Below are 15,549 nucleotides of genomic sequence, written 5' to 3' on the forward strand. Positions count from 1 at the left end.
AGACAAAAGCAGCAGCCAGAGGACCATCTAGTTCAGCCAAGCGAAGCAGGTGAGCCAGGGTGGCACTGAGGGAATCTCAAGCATAGCTGTGGGATCAGAGAAGCGATGCTGGGAGGAGACCTCCAGGGGTCTCTGATCCAACCTCTGACTCACTCATGTCACCATAATTTTGTCCAACCAAATCTGGAAACCCTCCAAGAGTGGAGATACTGCCACCTTTCTGGGGACCTGTTCCAGTGCTGCTTTTTTTGCCCTCCTGGTAAAAAAGTCGTTCCTGAGGTTCAGCCTCAACCTGCAAAGTTTCATTTTGTTGCCACTGTCCCTTGATACATCACCTGCTACTATTGAGAAGACCTTGGCTCCATTATCTTTGTAACCACCTTCTAGATACTGGTAGGAAACAATATAGGGTGCAAACTAGGTACCAGGCAAGTACCAGCAATATGATAGCTTAACAGTCATCCCGAGTGTTCGAAAATTCTGCTGTTCAGGGCTGGTAGAAAGGAAAACAAAACCAGTTCATTAATACCACATGTATGATGTTACAGGTTGTTTAGATGGAACTCAGAAAGATAAAAGAGGCTTTTCTGTGATGCAGCTCAGTGTCAGCCATGAACTGCTCGAGTTCGTACCTGGATATGTAGGGAGAGAGCAAATATTAAAAGAGATAAATCCGAGTAAGGGCTCTGCTGACATGGGGAAAATAACTTCAGTTATGGACCAGTGAATCATCTCTCATCATCATTATGGGTCTCAGGCCTGTGATTCTCAGCATGACATGACAAATTCCTTCACCAAACCATCACTGAACTCACAAAAGATTTGTTAGCTGTAAATAGCAATTAAGTCATAGAGCAGGTGGCCATCAAAAATAAATTTGGAGTGTGTGATCATAATTTCCTTACATATAAATTCAGTGGGGAGATAAATAAGAATAAGCCTGCACTGCTTATGCACGCTTTGTTTCAAAAAAAATTAAACGCCAAGGAATTTGAGACTCTTTAGTGTGGAATGCAGTGGTAAGGAAACTGTATGTGAAAGATGCTCAGAATTTCTGACAGAGATGTGCAGTGTCTCTGGAACATGCAAAGCAAAGAAGAAAAAGCCCCTCTGTAGCTACCTGGATGAACAGCCACAAGGTGAAGGGTAAGGAGAAAAATTTTCTTCATATGTTTGTAGATATAATGTAGCATCAATCTGGAAAATGGATTTTTAAAAGAAGATATAGTTTTTCATTTAAGTAAATAACTGAACCAGGAAGGAGAAAGTGGATGTGCAAAGAAGATGAGGTCAAACCTAAAAATATTTGTTAAAATTAAATAAATATGAAACATATATAAATAAAAGTCTTCAACCAAGAAAATTATAGTCAAGAGCAGAGCAGAGGACAGGAGCATAATGAATATGAGAGTACAGGAACTGCCACACCTCATTTGAAGGCAAAACATACATTTATGTGATGAAGTCAAGAAAACAAACTAAGACCTGAATTTGAATGGATTTTTTTATACCATAATAATTTTTATTCCTAAGAATGCAACAAGGAGTTACAGAGTTTCACAAAATAACAGGCACTGTTCAGATAAACTTCACCTTATCTGTGCTCTCAGTTTTGGGAGTTGGAGGTCCATCAGAAAATTCCTTCCCTCAGCCCAGACTTAGGATACATGTCAGCAGGTCACTTGCCCTTTCACCCCTTAAAAATGATCTTCTGCCCCATGTTATTACTGTATTGCACCAGCTGGGAACTTCCAGAGTCTTTCTCAAGGAAATGCTTCTATCCAGAAAACCTCTGGTTTTGGCAGCACATCCCAACTCCTTTCATTCCTGTGCCCTTTCACCTGTCTCCTCTGCCTCTCCTCACACCACCTACAAAGAGGCAGCTCTCTCTATCCAAACCCAGTACCTTTTCTGGTTCCTGTCTTCTCTTGTCATGAGGTTTTTGCCCTGCTCTGACCTTTCTGATATCCACGATGCCTTCATTTCACTTCCAATTTTCCAGTGAGAGGAAACACTGCAAGACACATCAGCCTGGAGCGTGTGGAGTATTGCTCTTGCACTTCACAGGACTTGAGGACAGCACAAACAAGATCAAAGTCATGAAGATCCAGAGTGTGGGGGCTGGACTGAGAGCAACCTCAATGCTCTGCTGGAATTGGATCCCCTTTTCCAGTTCAGACCCTGCCAAAACAAGAGACTATTTTGAAAGACACCACATGCTCAGTTTCTTCTAATCAAATTACTCAAGCTGAGATTTAACCAAAGTTTTCTTTGACAAATTACAAACTCAGACCAGGAGCTAAGGACTTGCTTAACCCAAACTGAAGCCTCTCACCTTTTCAATAAGCCAGCTTTGTGCTCACCAAGACACACAGTGCAGGAAAATTCAGTTTCTTCCATCTCCTAAATCTTCTGCTGACTCTGCTAATGGCAGGACCACCAACACTGAGCTGGCTTGGCATGACCCTGAGATGAATAAAACTGCATCTGACACCAGCCCACAGCTCTCCACCCCTGGTAAGGCTGGGATGAAGTGAGAAGCAGCTCCCTGCTGACATTGGCCGTGCAGAAATGCAAGGGTGATGTCCCCTTCCCTGTATAGCTTTGCCTCTCCCAGATCAGGTTGACCAGACTAACCTGAAGATTTTGCCTGTGGATTTTCAGCTTTGACTGGATATGCTGAAGGTTACTTAATCAAATTTACAGTTTTTCAGAAATACACCTATATATTCACAGGAGCAAATATGTCTCTCTATGAATGAGCACTCTGTGTCTCTCCAGAATGCCCTGTAGGGAAGAAGGGAAATGAGCCAGAAGGGAAATGATCCAGTCTCCTGGATGTTCTATGCGCACCCTGGCTGATCCCATGAGGTAGAGGTTGCAATATTCCTAACTCTGACCTCAACCATTGCATTTCCAAAGGTTGCATCCCCCTGAAGGCTGACTCATACACCCTCTGTGGAGAGAATAAGCAGGATCCATTTTAATAAGGCTGGAACTGAAGTTTGCCATCTCCAGGAGCAGGGAGTGACAAGAACAAAATCCCCTGAACTGACAGAAGGCAGCCAGGAGAAGAATGGCAGCAGTGCTGGTGACACTGTCACTAAAGGTAAAATGAGCCAAATTCACACCTAACATAGGCCAAAATTTCAGGGCAGCCACAGCACTTTACAGCTGATCATGTGAGAGATTGTTCACAGGCTGAAATTTTTCATGGTCTCCTGCCAGCCTTGAACACTGACTTACTCTGAGACCTTATTATTTAAGCAACCTTTCTTCCACCTCCCCAAATTGTCCATAAAAGTAAGTGGCTCCATTTTCAAGCACCCAGCATAGATTCCCAAGTTTTGGACATGCATTTGCAGATATTGTGGTCTGCAGCTACAGTTGGGTGCTCAGCATCTTTCAAAATCAGAAACATGGTAAATGAAGAATGAGGCCCTGATGTTGAGACCCAGGAATTCTCTCAGGAATTCATAGAGACATAGGAAGTCTAGGAATTCTGGCTGTATGTTTTAATATCTGTCAACTTTGCTAGGTAAAACAAGGAGATTATATTGGGCAGCTCATGTTATGGAATGTTTTGAGGGCAGGTGAGTTTTTGTAAGCAGCTTTAATGGATGGACAGTTTGTTTTTGTGCAGTGGCTTAAGCCTCAGGATGAAGGATCAGAGTGGTTCTAACTGCTCCTGGCCCAGCTTAGGTTCCCTGTGCTCATTTCCTTCCATTTCCTCTTTATAAACCTGGGATGCTACTTGTGTTTTCTTCAGGATATCTGTGCAGAGAAGTTTATTTTCATGTCTAAAGCATTATGAGACTTCCCAGAAAGGATCTCTACGGGCAGTAAATAGAGTAGCATAAAAAAAAGAAGAAAAAAGAAAAAGAGAAAAAAAGATAAAGAAAAAGAAAAAGAAAAAGAAAAAGAAAAAGAAAAAGAAAAAGAAAAAGAAAAAGAAAAAGAAAAAGAAAAAGAAAAAGAAAAGAAAAAAGGAAAAGAAAAAGAAAAAAAAAAGTGCTGCTTTTCCTGTTCCTGGGACCATTCCACTGTCCTCACAGCTCAGACTGTGTGCTCCTGAGGGTGTGTGTATGGAGACGAAAAACATCCTCATATGGTGAAAAATCTCACAGGGAGCACTTAAGCTGCAAGTGTAGGCAAGGCTGAGCTGCACTCAGGGTGGTTTGGGTCACCATGCAATTCATGCCTTTGGTTACCAAGCACTCAGCTCAGGTGCATCAGAAACCTCTCTGGATAAGAGAGGGCTCCTTCTTGCATGGCCACCTCATCCCACATCTGCACCAGGTCATGGATAGCAAGGGCAGCACATTTCCATCCACCTGCCTGAGCCAGCTTGCACCTGGCCAGCCCAGGTGAGAGGAGCAGTGGTCCAGGCCAGCAAACATCCCAGCTCCCAGCAAGGTTCTCCTGCCCGAGACAGAGAGATGAAAGCCAGACCTCAGTCCTGAGCTCACACTTCTGGCTAAGAACTTGAAAAAGAAAGGGGGTGAGTCAGAACCCTGTGGCTGTGCCGTGGCTGGAGACTGTCCTAAGATGACAAATAAATTTATGGCTGTTCCAGAGGAATCTCACCCACCATCACATCCATGGCATTTCTGACTAGCACCACTGGAATGGTTTCAAGGAGTGTAACTGCTGGTAACATGCCTGTTTTCTCTCATCTGTTGCCTCAACAAGCCCATTCTGGTTTAAGTTAGTGTATTTATTAGAAGATAAACCAAATTCTAATCACTTTTCTGCTCTGTAAAAAAAGATTCTATGCTCTAGGCCATTCATCTGAAGCAAACATTATCCATACAGTTACTGAATGGGTTACTGAATTACTTTTCTTTTATGGAAAAGAATATTATTTCTTTGACTTCCTGCACTCAGTTGCTTACAATTAGAACTTGCAGTTTACAACTGCAAAACTGAGTTGGTAAGGTGTTCTGAAAATTACTTCGAATATTCTTTAATGGCTTTAATGAATTTTCAGATAAAACACAGAAAGTTGTTACCTTAAAATATAAAAAGTCAATTGAGTCTCCAAAATTATTTGCCACTTGGTTACTTCTAACAAAGAACAAGCTTGCTTGCTTTGGTTTGGTTTGAATGCTCCTATGAGCTCAGCTTTAGGCTTGCACTCAACTAGGTGTGCTTGCCTTAGTCAGGGTCCTAAATGATGGTCTGTGGCTGTGCAGTGAATTCCCAAGTTGTCACTGGAGTTCTAATTAATTAATGTAATTTTGAGGTGTCCTTTTCTTCTGCCCATGTCTCAGAGCAGGTTAGCAGTCCCTAGGTCTGCCAGGCAGGAGGGCATCTACTTGTGCTCCAAGAACTTGGCTTTCCAGACAAAACTAAGGTGTTTCAGATTTATTTGAGCTAAGTACATTAACTGCTCTTGCTTATCTCAGGCACACGGTAAAGGAGCAGCAGCCTACCTTCAAGGATGTAAAAATGCTGTTTTCAAACAAGATCCTCATTGCTTTCTTCAGGATGCTGTATTAAACCAGGAACAGAAAACAGAAAGCATGTGAAGTTAGTAAGCAGTGGTCGAAGCTTTAACAAATTAATGTAGGGAAAAAAAATGCAGAGGTTTCAAATGCAGCTGGGGAGAAACCAATTTTGTATGTCCAAAGGAGAGCTGGAAGCAACAGTCTCTACACCTGAATCCCCAAATCTTCATCTCAGAGCCCTGAAGGGAGCATGGCAGAGGGGAAGCAACTTGTTCAGACTCTGTGCTTGAAAGTAGAGACCAAAGTCTTTCGAGTCTGCTCCCGAGACTCGCTCATGCCCGTCAGCAGCACGGGGTCTGTCCTGTGCTCCACCTGGTAGAAGGGACAATTCCTCAGGTGCTCCGACATGCTCGGGACATCGCTGCGCTGCCAGTTGTGAACTCTGGAGAACAGGCTGCTGAACTGCCAGACCTAATGCAAGAGAGGGGACAGGAATGGGGGAGAGAAAATGAGGATTTTAAATGCCTGTCTGTGCTTACAATGGGTGTGCATTACTCACTCTGGACACTGCAATGAACGTCTGATGGTGCAGAGCTGGCATAGCAAGTGAAAAAGGGGGTCTGTATTGTTATGTATCTCGTACTTGCTGGTTTTTCTGCTTTAGTTATCACCTGCCATTTTTAATGGGGATGGTAGTACTTAAATATCAGGAATTCTTAGTTCTCAGTGCCTAGAAATGGTGAACATGCAAAGGGGTTACCCAAGATGAGCTTGGGTGGGGACTTTCAGAAAATGTCTAGTTACACCTTCATCCTTTTGTTAGATGTACTGCACCCTACAGCTCTGGGCCCTGACAACAAACCCCTGTGCAAATTCACAACCTCGTGAACCTTCCCCACATCTGCATGTTTAGATGCAGCTTTTCTTGTCATTCCCATGTTTTATCTGAAGAGAACTCATGACTCTTTTTCCCAGTGTCACAGTCACTTGCCTTTTTGCGAGCTCTCCAAGAAGCACCACCGTGGGAATATCTTTTTTTCTCCCAGACCAGCAGGACCATTCCCCTCTCTTGAAGAAGAGTGGCACAGATGTCCCTCATGAGCACTGACACTTGTGATAGCTGAGATAAACTGAAGCTGTCCAGGAATCCTGCAATGTACTTGAGCACTTCCACTGGGAGGCTGCTCAGCAAGTCCTTGCTTCTCCCTCGACTATCCACTATGAAGTTGCACTTGCCCGGTTCAGCAAGAAGGGTGTCCACCTCTGGCTTAATAGCAAATGTCTTGAGAGGCTTGCTGTAAATAACCTTGGCCTTAAGTCCCTCGGGGCGGAAGTGATTTTGGACAAAAGGACATCCCAAGTAGGCCAGTGGGCAGCGGTGCTGGAACCATCCGTCCAGGCACGACTGGATATCAGCATGAACATTCTTGAAGTGGAATGGGAACTCATCCCTCCTAAAGAAATGACTGCAAGTGAACGTGAAAGCTGAACTGCTTTTGTTGTGTCTTCTGGTTACACATTCAGTGTAGAGCTCCATGTGCAGCTCTGGTGGGCTGTTTTCATCCAGAATATCTGCTAGAACTGCGCTGGAGGAGAAGGGCTCCAAAGGAAAGCTGTATGTCTGTGTCGCAAAATCCACAAAGAGTCCATCGATACCTCTTGCTTCAGAGATCTCATGGCCTTTCAGCTCTTTCTCCAGAGCACACAGCAGTGTGGCTTCGACTATATTTGTCTTAGGTAGATCTTCTATGTTTATTCCCAGTTCTGAGGTATCCACTGACTTGTCTGAAGTTGGCATCTTGTGGCCCAGTGCATCTCCTAGTCGTGCTCTTTTGCCACAGTAACTCACTGGCACTTTGAAGGTGTAGACCGTCTTCACCTCCTGGGCTTCCAAGTTCCCATAGACAAAATCTTTTTCTCTGGGAGTGCAAGCAGCCATCTGGCCAAAGCGGATGAGCATTCCCCCATGATGGACCAGATACATGTTGTAATCCGCCACACCGACTTCCTTCTTCAGCCTCTCCAGGACCCCTTCTTGCCAGGGAGCCAGTCCATTCAGTTCTCTACTCGGTGTTACTTGTTCAGACTTTTGGCCCTTTCCTGCTTCTGCAACATCAGGTCCTTCCTTTGCCTTCTCTGTGGAGCTGGCAGCATGAGAAGCTGCTGCTGTCTTTTTGGAAGCCTCCTCCGTCTTTTGTCCTGTGCTGGTTGCTGAGCCTGTTACCTGGCAAGCCAGAAGCTCTTTGCTGAAAATGTTCTCCCATGTTTTGTAACTCCCCAGATCCATTCCCTCTTTGTCCTTTGCCAAATCTTCCCGCTCACGTTGGCTAAGCTCACACTGGTCATTGCCCTCTTGGGAACCACAGGCAGCTCCTCCCACAGCACCTGCTTCCCCACCCATGGCCTGATCCATTAATTCTTCCAGTTCATCCTTTTTCCTCCACTCTGGAAATAATTCAGCTACTTTCAAAGCCCTGAAAAGTATCTTCTGGTCTCTGAGTGCCAAAGCTGTGTCCAGACACTCTTCAGTCAAGGTCTCTTTCATGATATTCTTGTGCAGCGTTGTGTCTGAATCCACGTTTGGCCAGCGGTTCCACTCCATCGAGCAGCAGACAACGCTGGCTGGGCAGACCTGGAGGTGCTTCCCCAGCTTGAAGCGGGCCATGGAGAAAGGGCAGCCATAGGCTGAGTTGAGGCAGGACACCTGCTCCAAGGGGCAGAGCAATTTGTGCTCCTCCTCCTTGCACATGTGGAAGGTGGCCCCGCAGTGGAGGTGGCAGCTGATCACCATGCAGGACACGGAGATCTCAATGGGTGCGCGGCAGTGCCGGCTGAAACATCGCTCACAGTGCCTGTGTTGCCCAGGGGGAGTTTTCTGGGCCCGGTGCTGTGAGTGGCAAAGACAAAGAGACAAGAGTTATTGTCTGAAGGAATGAGGAGAGCCACAGACCCTCCATGACCACAGCTGGTTTCCACACATGAGGTGTGAACATGCACTTCTGGTGGGGATGAGGCTGTGAGAAAGTGACTGTCAGCTCCTTATCACAGTCACTTATCACCTCTGAGCCCCACGGTACAGCCTGGCCTGGTAGAGCACAGACACACACAAGGTCTTTACTACTTAGCTCAGGCAGCCAGGGTATGAGCTGTTTTCTGTCCCAGCATTTCACCGGGCTGCTGAAATCAAGAGTCCTAGGGGCACAGTGAAGGAGCATCCCACTTCCTCAACACTGAGCAGGAAAAATGACATTCCTTTTTCTTCTCTACATTTGGCCTAGGCCTCTTCTCATCTCCCCACAAAGACATGAATGTTGCACAGTGAACCTCCCTTTGCTCTACACCACCAAGGTCAAGAGTGAGGATTATCTTCAGGATTATTCCAGTGTGGAAAACAGCCTGGGTAAGAGCTAGTTTCCTTGGCCTTTACTCTGCTTTCCTGATTTACCCTCACACTCCAATTGTTGCCTTACAGAACTAGAGGCTGCTCAGACACTACTTCCCTGGATACCTTCAACTGCTATCAGTAACTTGGCCCATAGAAGACCTGCTGCTAGTAGAAACCTCCCAGCTTTTGACTTCCTGCTCCTTACTATAGGAGCTGCCTTCCAGCCTGGTTCTGGAATCACTGTGAATCTTTGTGGAAAGAAAGAAGCTAACAATAAGGAGGAACTCGAGTTTTGTTTTCAAACAGGACCCAGGGTGCTTTTCTTTTTTATGTGAAAATAGGAAAAAAAATTGACAAATCTTCCTCCTCCCCTGCCATTTAATGCAGTAAGAACTACCACAGGCCCAGTAGACTCTCACTAGGCTCTGAGAAAATACAGGAATTGGTAGTAAAATAGTTTAAACTTTGTATTATTTTTCCAAAGTCAAGAAAATAAAGTTCAAGAAAAGTAGTGTTTGCAAATGCAGGGTTAAGTGACCTAGCTCTGGGGAGAGGTGAGCTGCAGAGGAAGTGGGCTCAGGCTTGGGGGAAGAGATTCTACATGAAGAACTTCCTCTCTCTTTCTTGAAGGTGTTCTCTTAACTTCATATCTTTCAGACCTTTACACCCTGGCATGGAAATCATGAACAATACTGGAGAAGGAAAGACATCTAGGAAAAGCAATGCTTGTGGGTCTCTGCACTAAATACCAACACTCACATTTGAAAAATAGATGTGCATTAATTGCTCAACACAACTATGTTCCATCTTTTGCAATTTCCAGTGCTGATCAATACCTTTTTACCCTCCTAATGAATCAACCCCATTCCCTCTTGGCCCTGCAGAGTAAAGGAGCACACACCCTTGGTGGTCACTTTACCCAGAGACAAACTTGAACTCTCAAGTATAAGGTACCATCACCTTTCCAAGGAAAGAGCTCAAGATAGCAAGGCAGAAAATAAAACATTGTGACTTCCCATTATAACATCCCTGCCTTGCCTTAGGAAATGCTGGCTTCTGCACAGAGGTGACACCAGTGTGCTAGCCAGGGTGACCTCAACCACACCAAGCCCTTAAATACATGTGGTTTGGGGTGGCACCTGTCCTGCTTTAGGCTGCTTAGTTACATCTACTTTTATGCAGTTCAGAGAAGCAGGAGATACAGATGGATTTATTTCACACTGGTGGCATCCTTGCTGCTCTCATTCTTGTAGCATTTTGCTGCAAATATAATCTCTAAAAATAGTCCCAGCCATGACTTGCATAAGGTCAGAGGAAAGGCTGGGTACATTACACTGCAATAAAAACATGACTGTGTGAACAATACTTTCCACTGCAAAAGTAACTCTTGGGGAGAAATAGTTGATTAAAAAAAACCCCTACATTAGAGGCATAGGCCTTCCTGTTCTCCAAAACACAGAAAGGAACTGATGGCAGAGAAGCTAGCTTTCACATTGCTATATGCTGAAATAAACCCTGTCCAAATCATGTGAAGAGAAAGAAAATACATGCTTTATTTATGAAAAGTGACCCTATCACAGCATTCAGATGCAGAACCAGTCTTCCTCGTTATTCAGGCATTTTTTTAGTTTAGTTTACCTCATCTCTAACTTGTATATGCTGTTCTTTTCAGACAAAAGATATCTATTCCTCTCTTCTCATTGTCAAATCTGTGAACATAGAGGACAGGAAGAAGGGACAGAGTGTTTCTTTCTGATATTTATGAGGGTTTGAATGCTTCTTCTATTCTGACATGCCAGTAATTAGGAGCTCTGTATTTTAATTGATAATTTAGTTGGCTGTGGTTTAGTTGATGGTATTATTGCAAGTACACAAACTACAAACTCAAAACACTCAGCAAAAAGTTTACAAATTTTGCCTCAGCAGGTTTGATACGTAACTTCCAGAGGCAGGTGACACACAGATAAGTCAAGTGACAAAACATTTCTCTAAACTTGTACACTTCTTGATTCCTTGCAACTTGCAAAATTTCTCCAGGTCTGGGTTAGGAAAAAAAAATCCAAACAAACCAGAAATTATTACTTCAATCATGTTCAAGCTACTGTGTAAGGAAAGAATGCACATAACAGTCCATAGTCTGTCCACTTTGGTAAATATTTTTAGACCATAATGACAGCAAATCAAGTAAGGTTTAAAAATATACAGCTGCTATTTTAACTGCAGCTACGTCTGCGTCTGGAGTGGGCCTGTTCAGTGATAATAACTTACAGTTTATAAACCAATTAAAATTTATTTTCAGGAGACATTTAATTAATTTGCAGTCAATGAGCCAAAATAATACAAGTATTTTCTCATTTGGCATGTGATTGACCATTTGACATACTAAGGTCATACATTGTACCTGAGCTCTTTGCACAGAATCAAGAGATACCTCCCAGTTTGAAGAAATATCCAAAGGGGCCACCAGAAACGCAGATAATGACCCTAAAGAGTGCCTCTGAGATGAGATTGCAAAATTTCTAAATTTTACAACATGATAACAAACTCCTAAAAAAATCTCACAAAAGTTCACATCCAAATGCTGGAGCCAAGAATGCTGAAGTTATATATAATGTTTCAACAGAAGGAATGTGAATACTTTTGGTAAAGTGTATGGGGCAGATGGGCAATGTTCTCTATTTCTTTTAACTCTTGTTACCCAGTATATAGCATTTATCTCATCTTTATTATACTGAAATCTTGAGGGGAATTGTCTTACCATATAAGAATTTTCATGTCAGTATATTTACTATCTTAGATCTGATCGTTTTCACAATAATGAATTTATCTTTGCAATACTAGAGAAGCACTTGGGGTTGAAAAATACTATTGCTGCCATTTGGCAGAAATAAAGTTTAGAAAGATAAAAATACATAGAATTAAATATGGTATTTTATACAAATATGTAAATGCCAGACAAAAATGCCAAGCATAGAGATGCTCAGGTTTTCATGTTTCACTTGCAGTTGCATGCCTCCTGCACAAAAACTTTGGCAGAGCCAGCTATAGAATCACATTTTCTAGGACACCAAGTAAGTCTTCTTTAACTAGTGATTTTCTTTTCCTTTCATGTACTGCTCTTCCTCAATCACTACTTGCTTATCAGTCTTGTCAAAAAATCAGGCTTGGGTCCCTTTTCGCTAAATAGATATTTTTATTTCTTAGAGGTGAGAACAAAATCACTATGCCATTGGAAACCATAGTGCATTGCATTTGTACATGAATCCCAGGAGCCCAAGTTTTCTTAAGTCCTCTCCTTAGACACAAAATAAAAAGCAAATCCAAGAATGCCACCTGGAGTCGTGGGGACCTCTAAATAAGTCGAACTCCACACCTCAACACCCACAGCAGGGTCAGCTACAGCTTGGGTGACCCCCTTGGCACTCAGCACAGTGGGTCACTGTTCTTGATGGCACTCCTGCTCTGCAGTTGCCATTTCAGACTGACCTTGTACAATACTCACTGCCAGCCAAGCTTTAAATGAGGCAGGCTGTGAGTATGGTATGGCTCAGGGCAGGTGGAAAGGGAGAATTAAAGGTGCAGATGAAACCTTCATCAATAACACTAATAGTGAGCATGAACAAGACCTGCTTTTGAGGTGACCTTGAACAAGTTCACTTGGATTTTACAGGGGCACTTTGATTCCAGAGCAATGCTGGTGAACTTTAAGTCCTTAGCATAAGACATGAGGATTAAGATTTTCTGTGAAACAACTGACTTGTTGGATAAGCCCAACAATGGAAGGATGAAGCTGTGACAATTAGGGAGCTGCTGCCTGTATTTCCTACCTGGGGATGATGTGGATGGGGCTGTGGCGTTTCATGGCAATAAACACTGTTTCAGAGTTGCTGAACAGGTTGGAATTGCTTTATACTGAAAAAATAAATCCACAGAATAGTGCAGCAGTTGGGTAAGGACTTCAATTCATGTTCTTTGCCTTTCTTCTTCAGCATGCCTCTTGCTCACGTTCTCAGAACAGCACATCAGCTTCTCCTCAGCTCCCTACACCTGACATGCAGGACCATGGAGATCAAGAGAAGCTGTTGCACCATCAGGCCTCCCCCTTGCCTGGAAAAATCTGTGCTGCACACAGGCAGTAAAGTGGCACCAAAATTTGCTTGTGCAATTTCTGTCTGGTGAAATGCACTAAAGCTGTTACAGGAGGAGCAGGGAGACTCCAGAGCAGTGAGGCACAGGTAACACAGGGCATTGCTGGTTGGAACCCTGCACTGCACTCCCCACTAAAACACCTGGATCAGCAATGTTTCTTGCTCCTCCCTACCTGGTGCAATGTAGCCATAGCTCATCTGAGAGAATCCCACCCAAAATTCCAGGTGCTGAAATGGTCCCCTGGGCTGGTGGCATAGTGCAGGATAGCTCAGCATCAGCATCATGTGCTGGGCTTGCTGGGGAGTCCTGTGGGAGACAGGCAGATCAGCAGGCTGTGACATGGAGCTGCTCTGCTGACCCTCAGACCTGTTGGGGATCCCTGGGCTGTCCTTGGTAGACACAGTCAAGCAAAATTTCACTTTGCATTGGTAACTAGGAAATGGGTTTAGTCTTGGTTTGAGTTCAACAAGTGCTTTAAAAGAATAGGTCCAGTTTGGTTGCAGTCTAAGGGGGAAAAAATAAAAGGAGGGTAATGGTCCAAACCATGTTTTTTTTCTCTTTGGGCTCGGGTTCTATTTTATGCTCTGGTAACAATCTCACTAAAATACTTTTCTGAAAGGTGCCCAGTATAAAGAAACTCAGAGCTACTGGTTAAGATCTAAGTCATAAAATAAAAATGAAAGAGATTAATGAATAAAGTCACAAGACTAAATGGTACAGTAGTACCTTTAACTCTTGCAATTCTTACTCCATCATTCATTCAGTCTAGATTTTCAACATAAAATTTACAGTCTCAATCTACAAAACTAATTTAATTTTAAGTATCAGCACTTTTGCCATGAGATTGCTCTTGCCTTTCCTCTGACCCTTACTGTATTTTCTTGTATTCTCTGAAAATTTCCTGAAAATAACAGAAATTGAATTTTTGATTTATCATCTGATCTGCTGCTGAAGCTTCCATCTTACAATCAGCATTTTAGGTTTTTTTTAAATCCTGCATAGAGTGCAGCAAACTACAGCTAATTCACTGAATATATTATGGAGGGTTTTTTTTAGAGTAGTATGTCACAGAAGTGCTCACAGTTACCAGCTGCCTCTGTTTTAGAGTGTCATTTAAGACATCTCATGATTATTCTATTTCATCTTAATTACTAAGGCTGTTTTGAAGATGTCTTGATTTTCATAGCTTGCTATAGTAACCATTACATTCCATTCAGGTTTGTCCAAAAAACCCTCCAACTCTATTTACAAAGCCTTACCTTGATCATAGAGTCCCTGTGCACGTACCAAACACTTCTCTCCTGGTTGTGCTCAGCTGGGCTGAAGTGAGGTGGGTGAGGGAGAACTGCACACAAAGAAAGAGAAGAGAACAGAAGGACACGGAGCAAGCCCAGGCAGAAACATCAAGTAGTTTTGGGATGTTAAAAATAAAACCTGTGCATGTGACCACGTAGCTCAGCTTACAGAGCTGTCTCCTCCACTGTATTTGTTAACTCTGTCACTCCTGGAGTGATACTTTGCAGACAAGGGGAGAGGCAGAACCAACAGCACCCCGTGTTCCCTGCATGAGAGGAAAAGATCAAACCCCTTCCCCAGCCCTGTGTCAGCTCCCTGCTGCTCTCTGATGGAGGTTTGCCCTTGACAACCTAACTCCCCTCAGTGCCCACACCAGTTTGTGGTTTCTGCAGTTGGAATTGTCACCCAGTTCCCATTGTCCCTGGATGCAGCAGCTGGCACAGACAGCAATGGTGGTTTTCTGATCTGTCCAGGCAGGGTGGACACAAGGAGAGGAAAGTGGGGATGGCCCAGACTTGAGCAGCTGGGCAAAGGTGCCTGCCCTCCTCCTGGGGACCCCCAGGAGACTCCCAAGCTTCAATCTCTCCACTGCACAGTGTAAAGGACCCAACAACCACCAAAAGTAAGCCTGAGGGTACAGCTCCCAGACCACCCTTCCTCAGCCAAACCTGGCAAAGCAAAGGAGAGCAGTCAAGCTTTACTGCAGGCACGGACTCATCAAAGCATTTCACAGTGACTCCCATGGTGAGCACCTCGTACTGATGGGGAGTATGGACAGGTCCTCCATGCCAGTGAGGTTCAGGGGTGCAGATGGGGCAGGTGCTGCTCCTCCCTGGTGGGTGCTCACCCCATGTGGCTGCAGACATCCCTTGTGACCCTGCTCCTGTTTGCTGCCACCTCTCAAGAACAACCCTTTTGGCTGTGGTGGCCTTGAGATCCTAAATCATGATGAACTTGATACTTTGCCTTATCTTTCTCTTTCCCATCTGCGAGTCCTCAGTGACTCTCATGGCTTGAAACATTGCAGGCAACTGTTTTCATTTTTAGGGCTGAACAAAATGTCAGTGGGTGACAACCAAGGCTTGCTGGTGCCAATTGCAACTTAGTAGAGCTAAATATGGTCAGCAGTCTGGCTCCGTGGCCTTTTTTAGAAAGGGCTGCATTATCGTGATACCATTTTCCGGCATCCCATTGCACTGGGGAAAACAAGAGCCAGGGGTATTTTGCCTAAACTCGAATTTAACCCAATCACAGCATGATGGCTGATCT

General features: G+C 44.0%; 1 protein-coding gene across 2 annotated transcripts; it reads right to left on the bottom strand.

Annotated features, from left to right (window-relative positions):
* Positions 1-1,500: 1,500 nt before the first annotated feature.
* On the bottom strand, positions 1,501-15,048 carry FBXO40 (F-box protein 40). 2 transcript variants are annotated; one of them, XM_058019126.1, is made up of 4 exons: positions 14,244-15,048; positions 6,442-8,337; positions 5,436-5,921; positions 1,501-2,181 (listed from the first exon to the last, which is right to left on the bottom strand). In XM_058019126.1, the coding sequence occupies exons 1-3, from the start codon at positions 14,250-14,252 to the stop codon at positions 5,724-5,726; spliced, it is 2,103 nt and encodes a 700-aa protein (XP_057875109.1). In that variant the 5' UTR covers positions 14,253-15,048; the 3' UTR covers positions 1,501-2,181; positions 5,436-5,723. The 2 variants fall into 2 exon arrangements, with proteins under 2 accessions (XP_057875109.1, XP_057875108.1); XM_058019125.1 differs by lacking the exon at positions 1,501-2,181 and adding an exon at positions 13,157-13,290 and having other exon boundaries at positions 5,355-5,921.
* Positions 15,049-15,549: the final 501 nt, after the last annotated feature.

This window comes from Melospiza georgiana, chromosome 2 (genome assembly GCF_028018845.1).
Source record: "Melospiza georgiana isolate bMelGeo1 chromosome 2, bMelGeo1.pri, whole genome shotgun sequence".
Taxonomy (NCBI): Eukaryota; Metazoa; Chordata; class Aves; order Passeriformes; family Passerellidae; genus Melospiza; species Melospiza georgiana.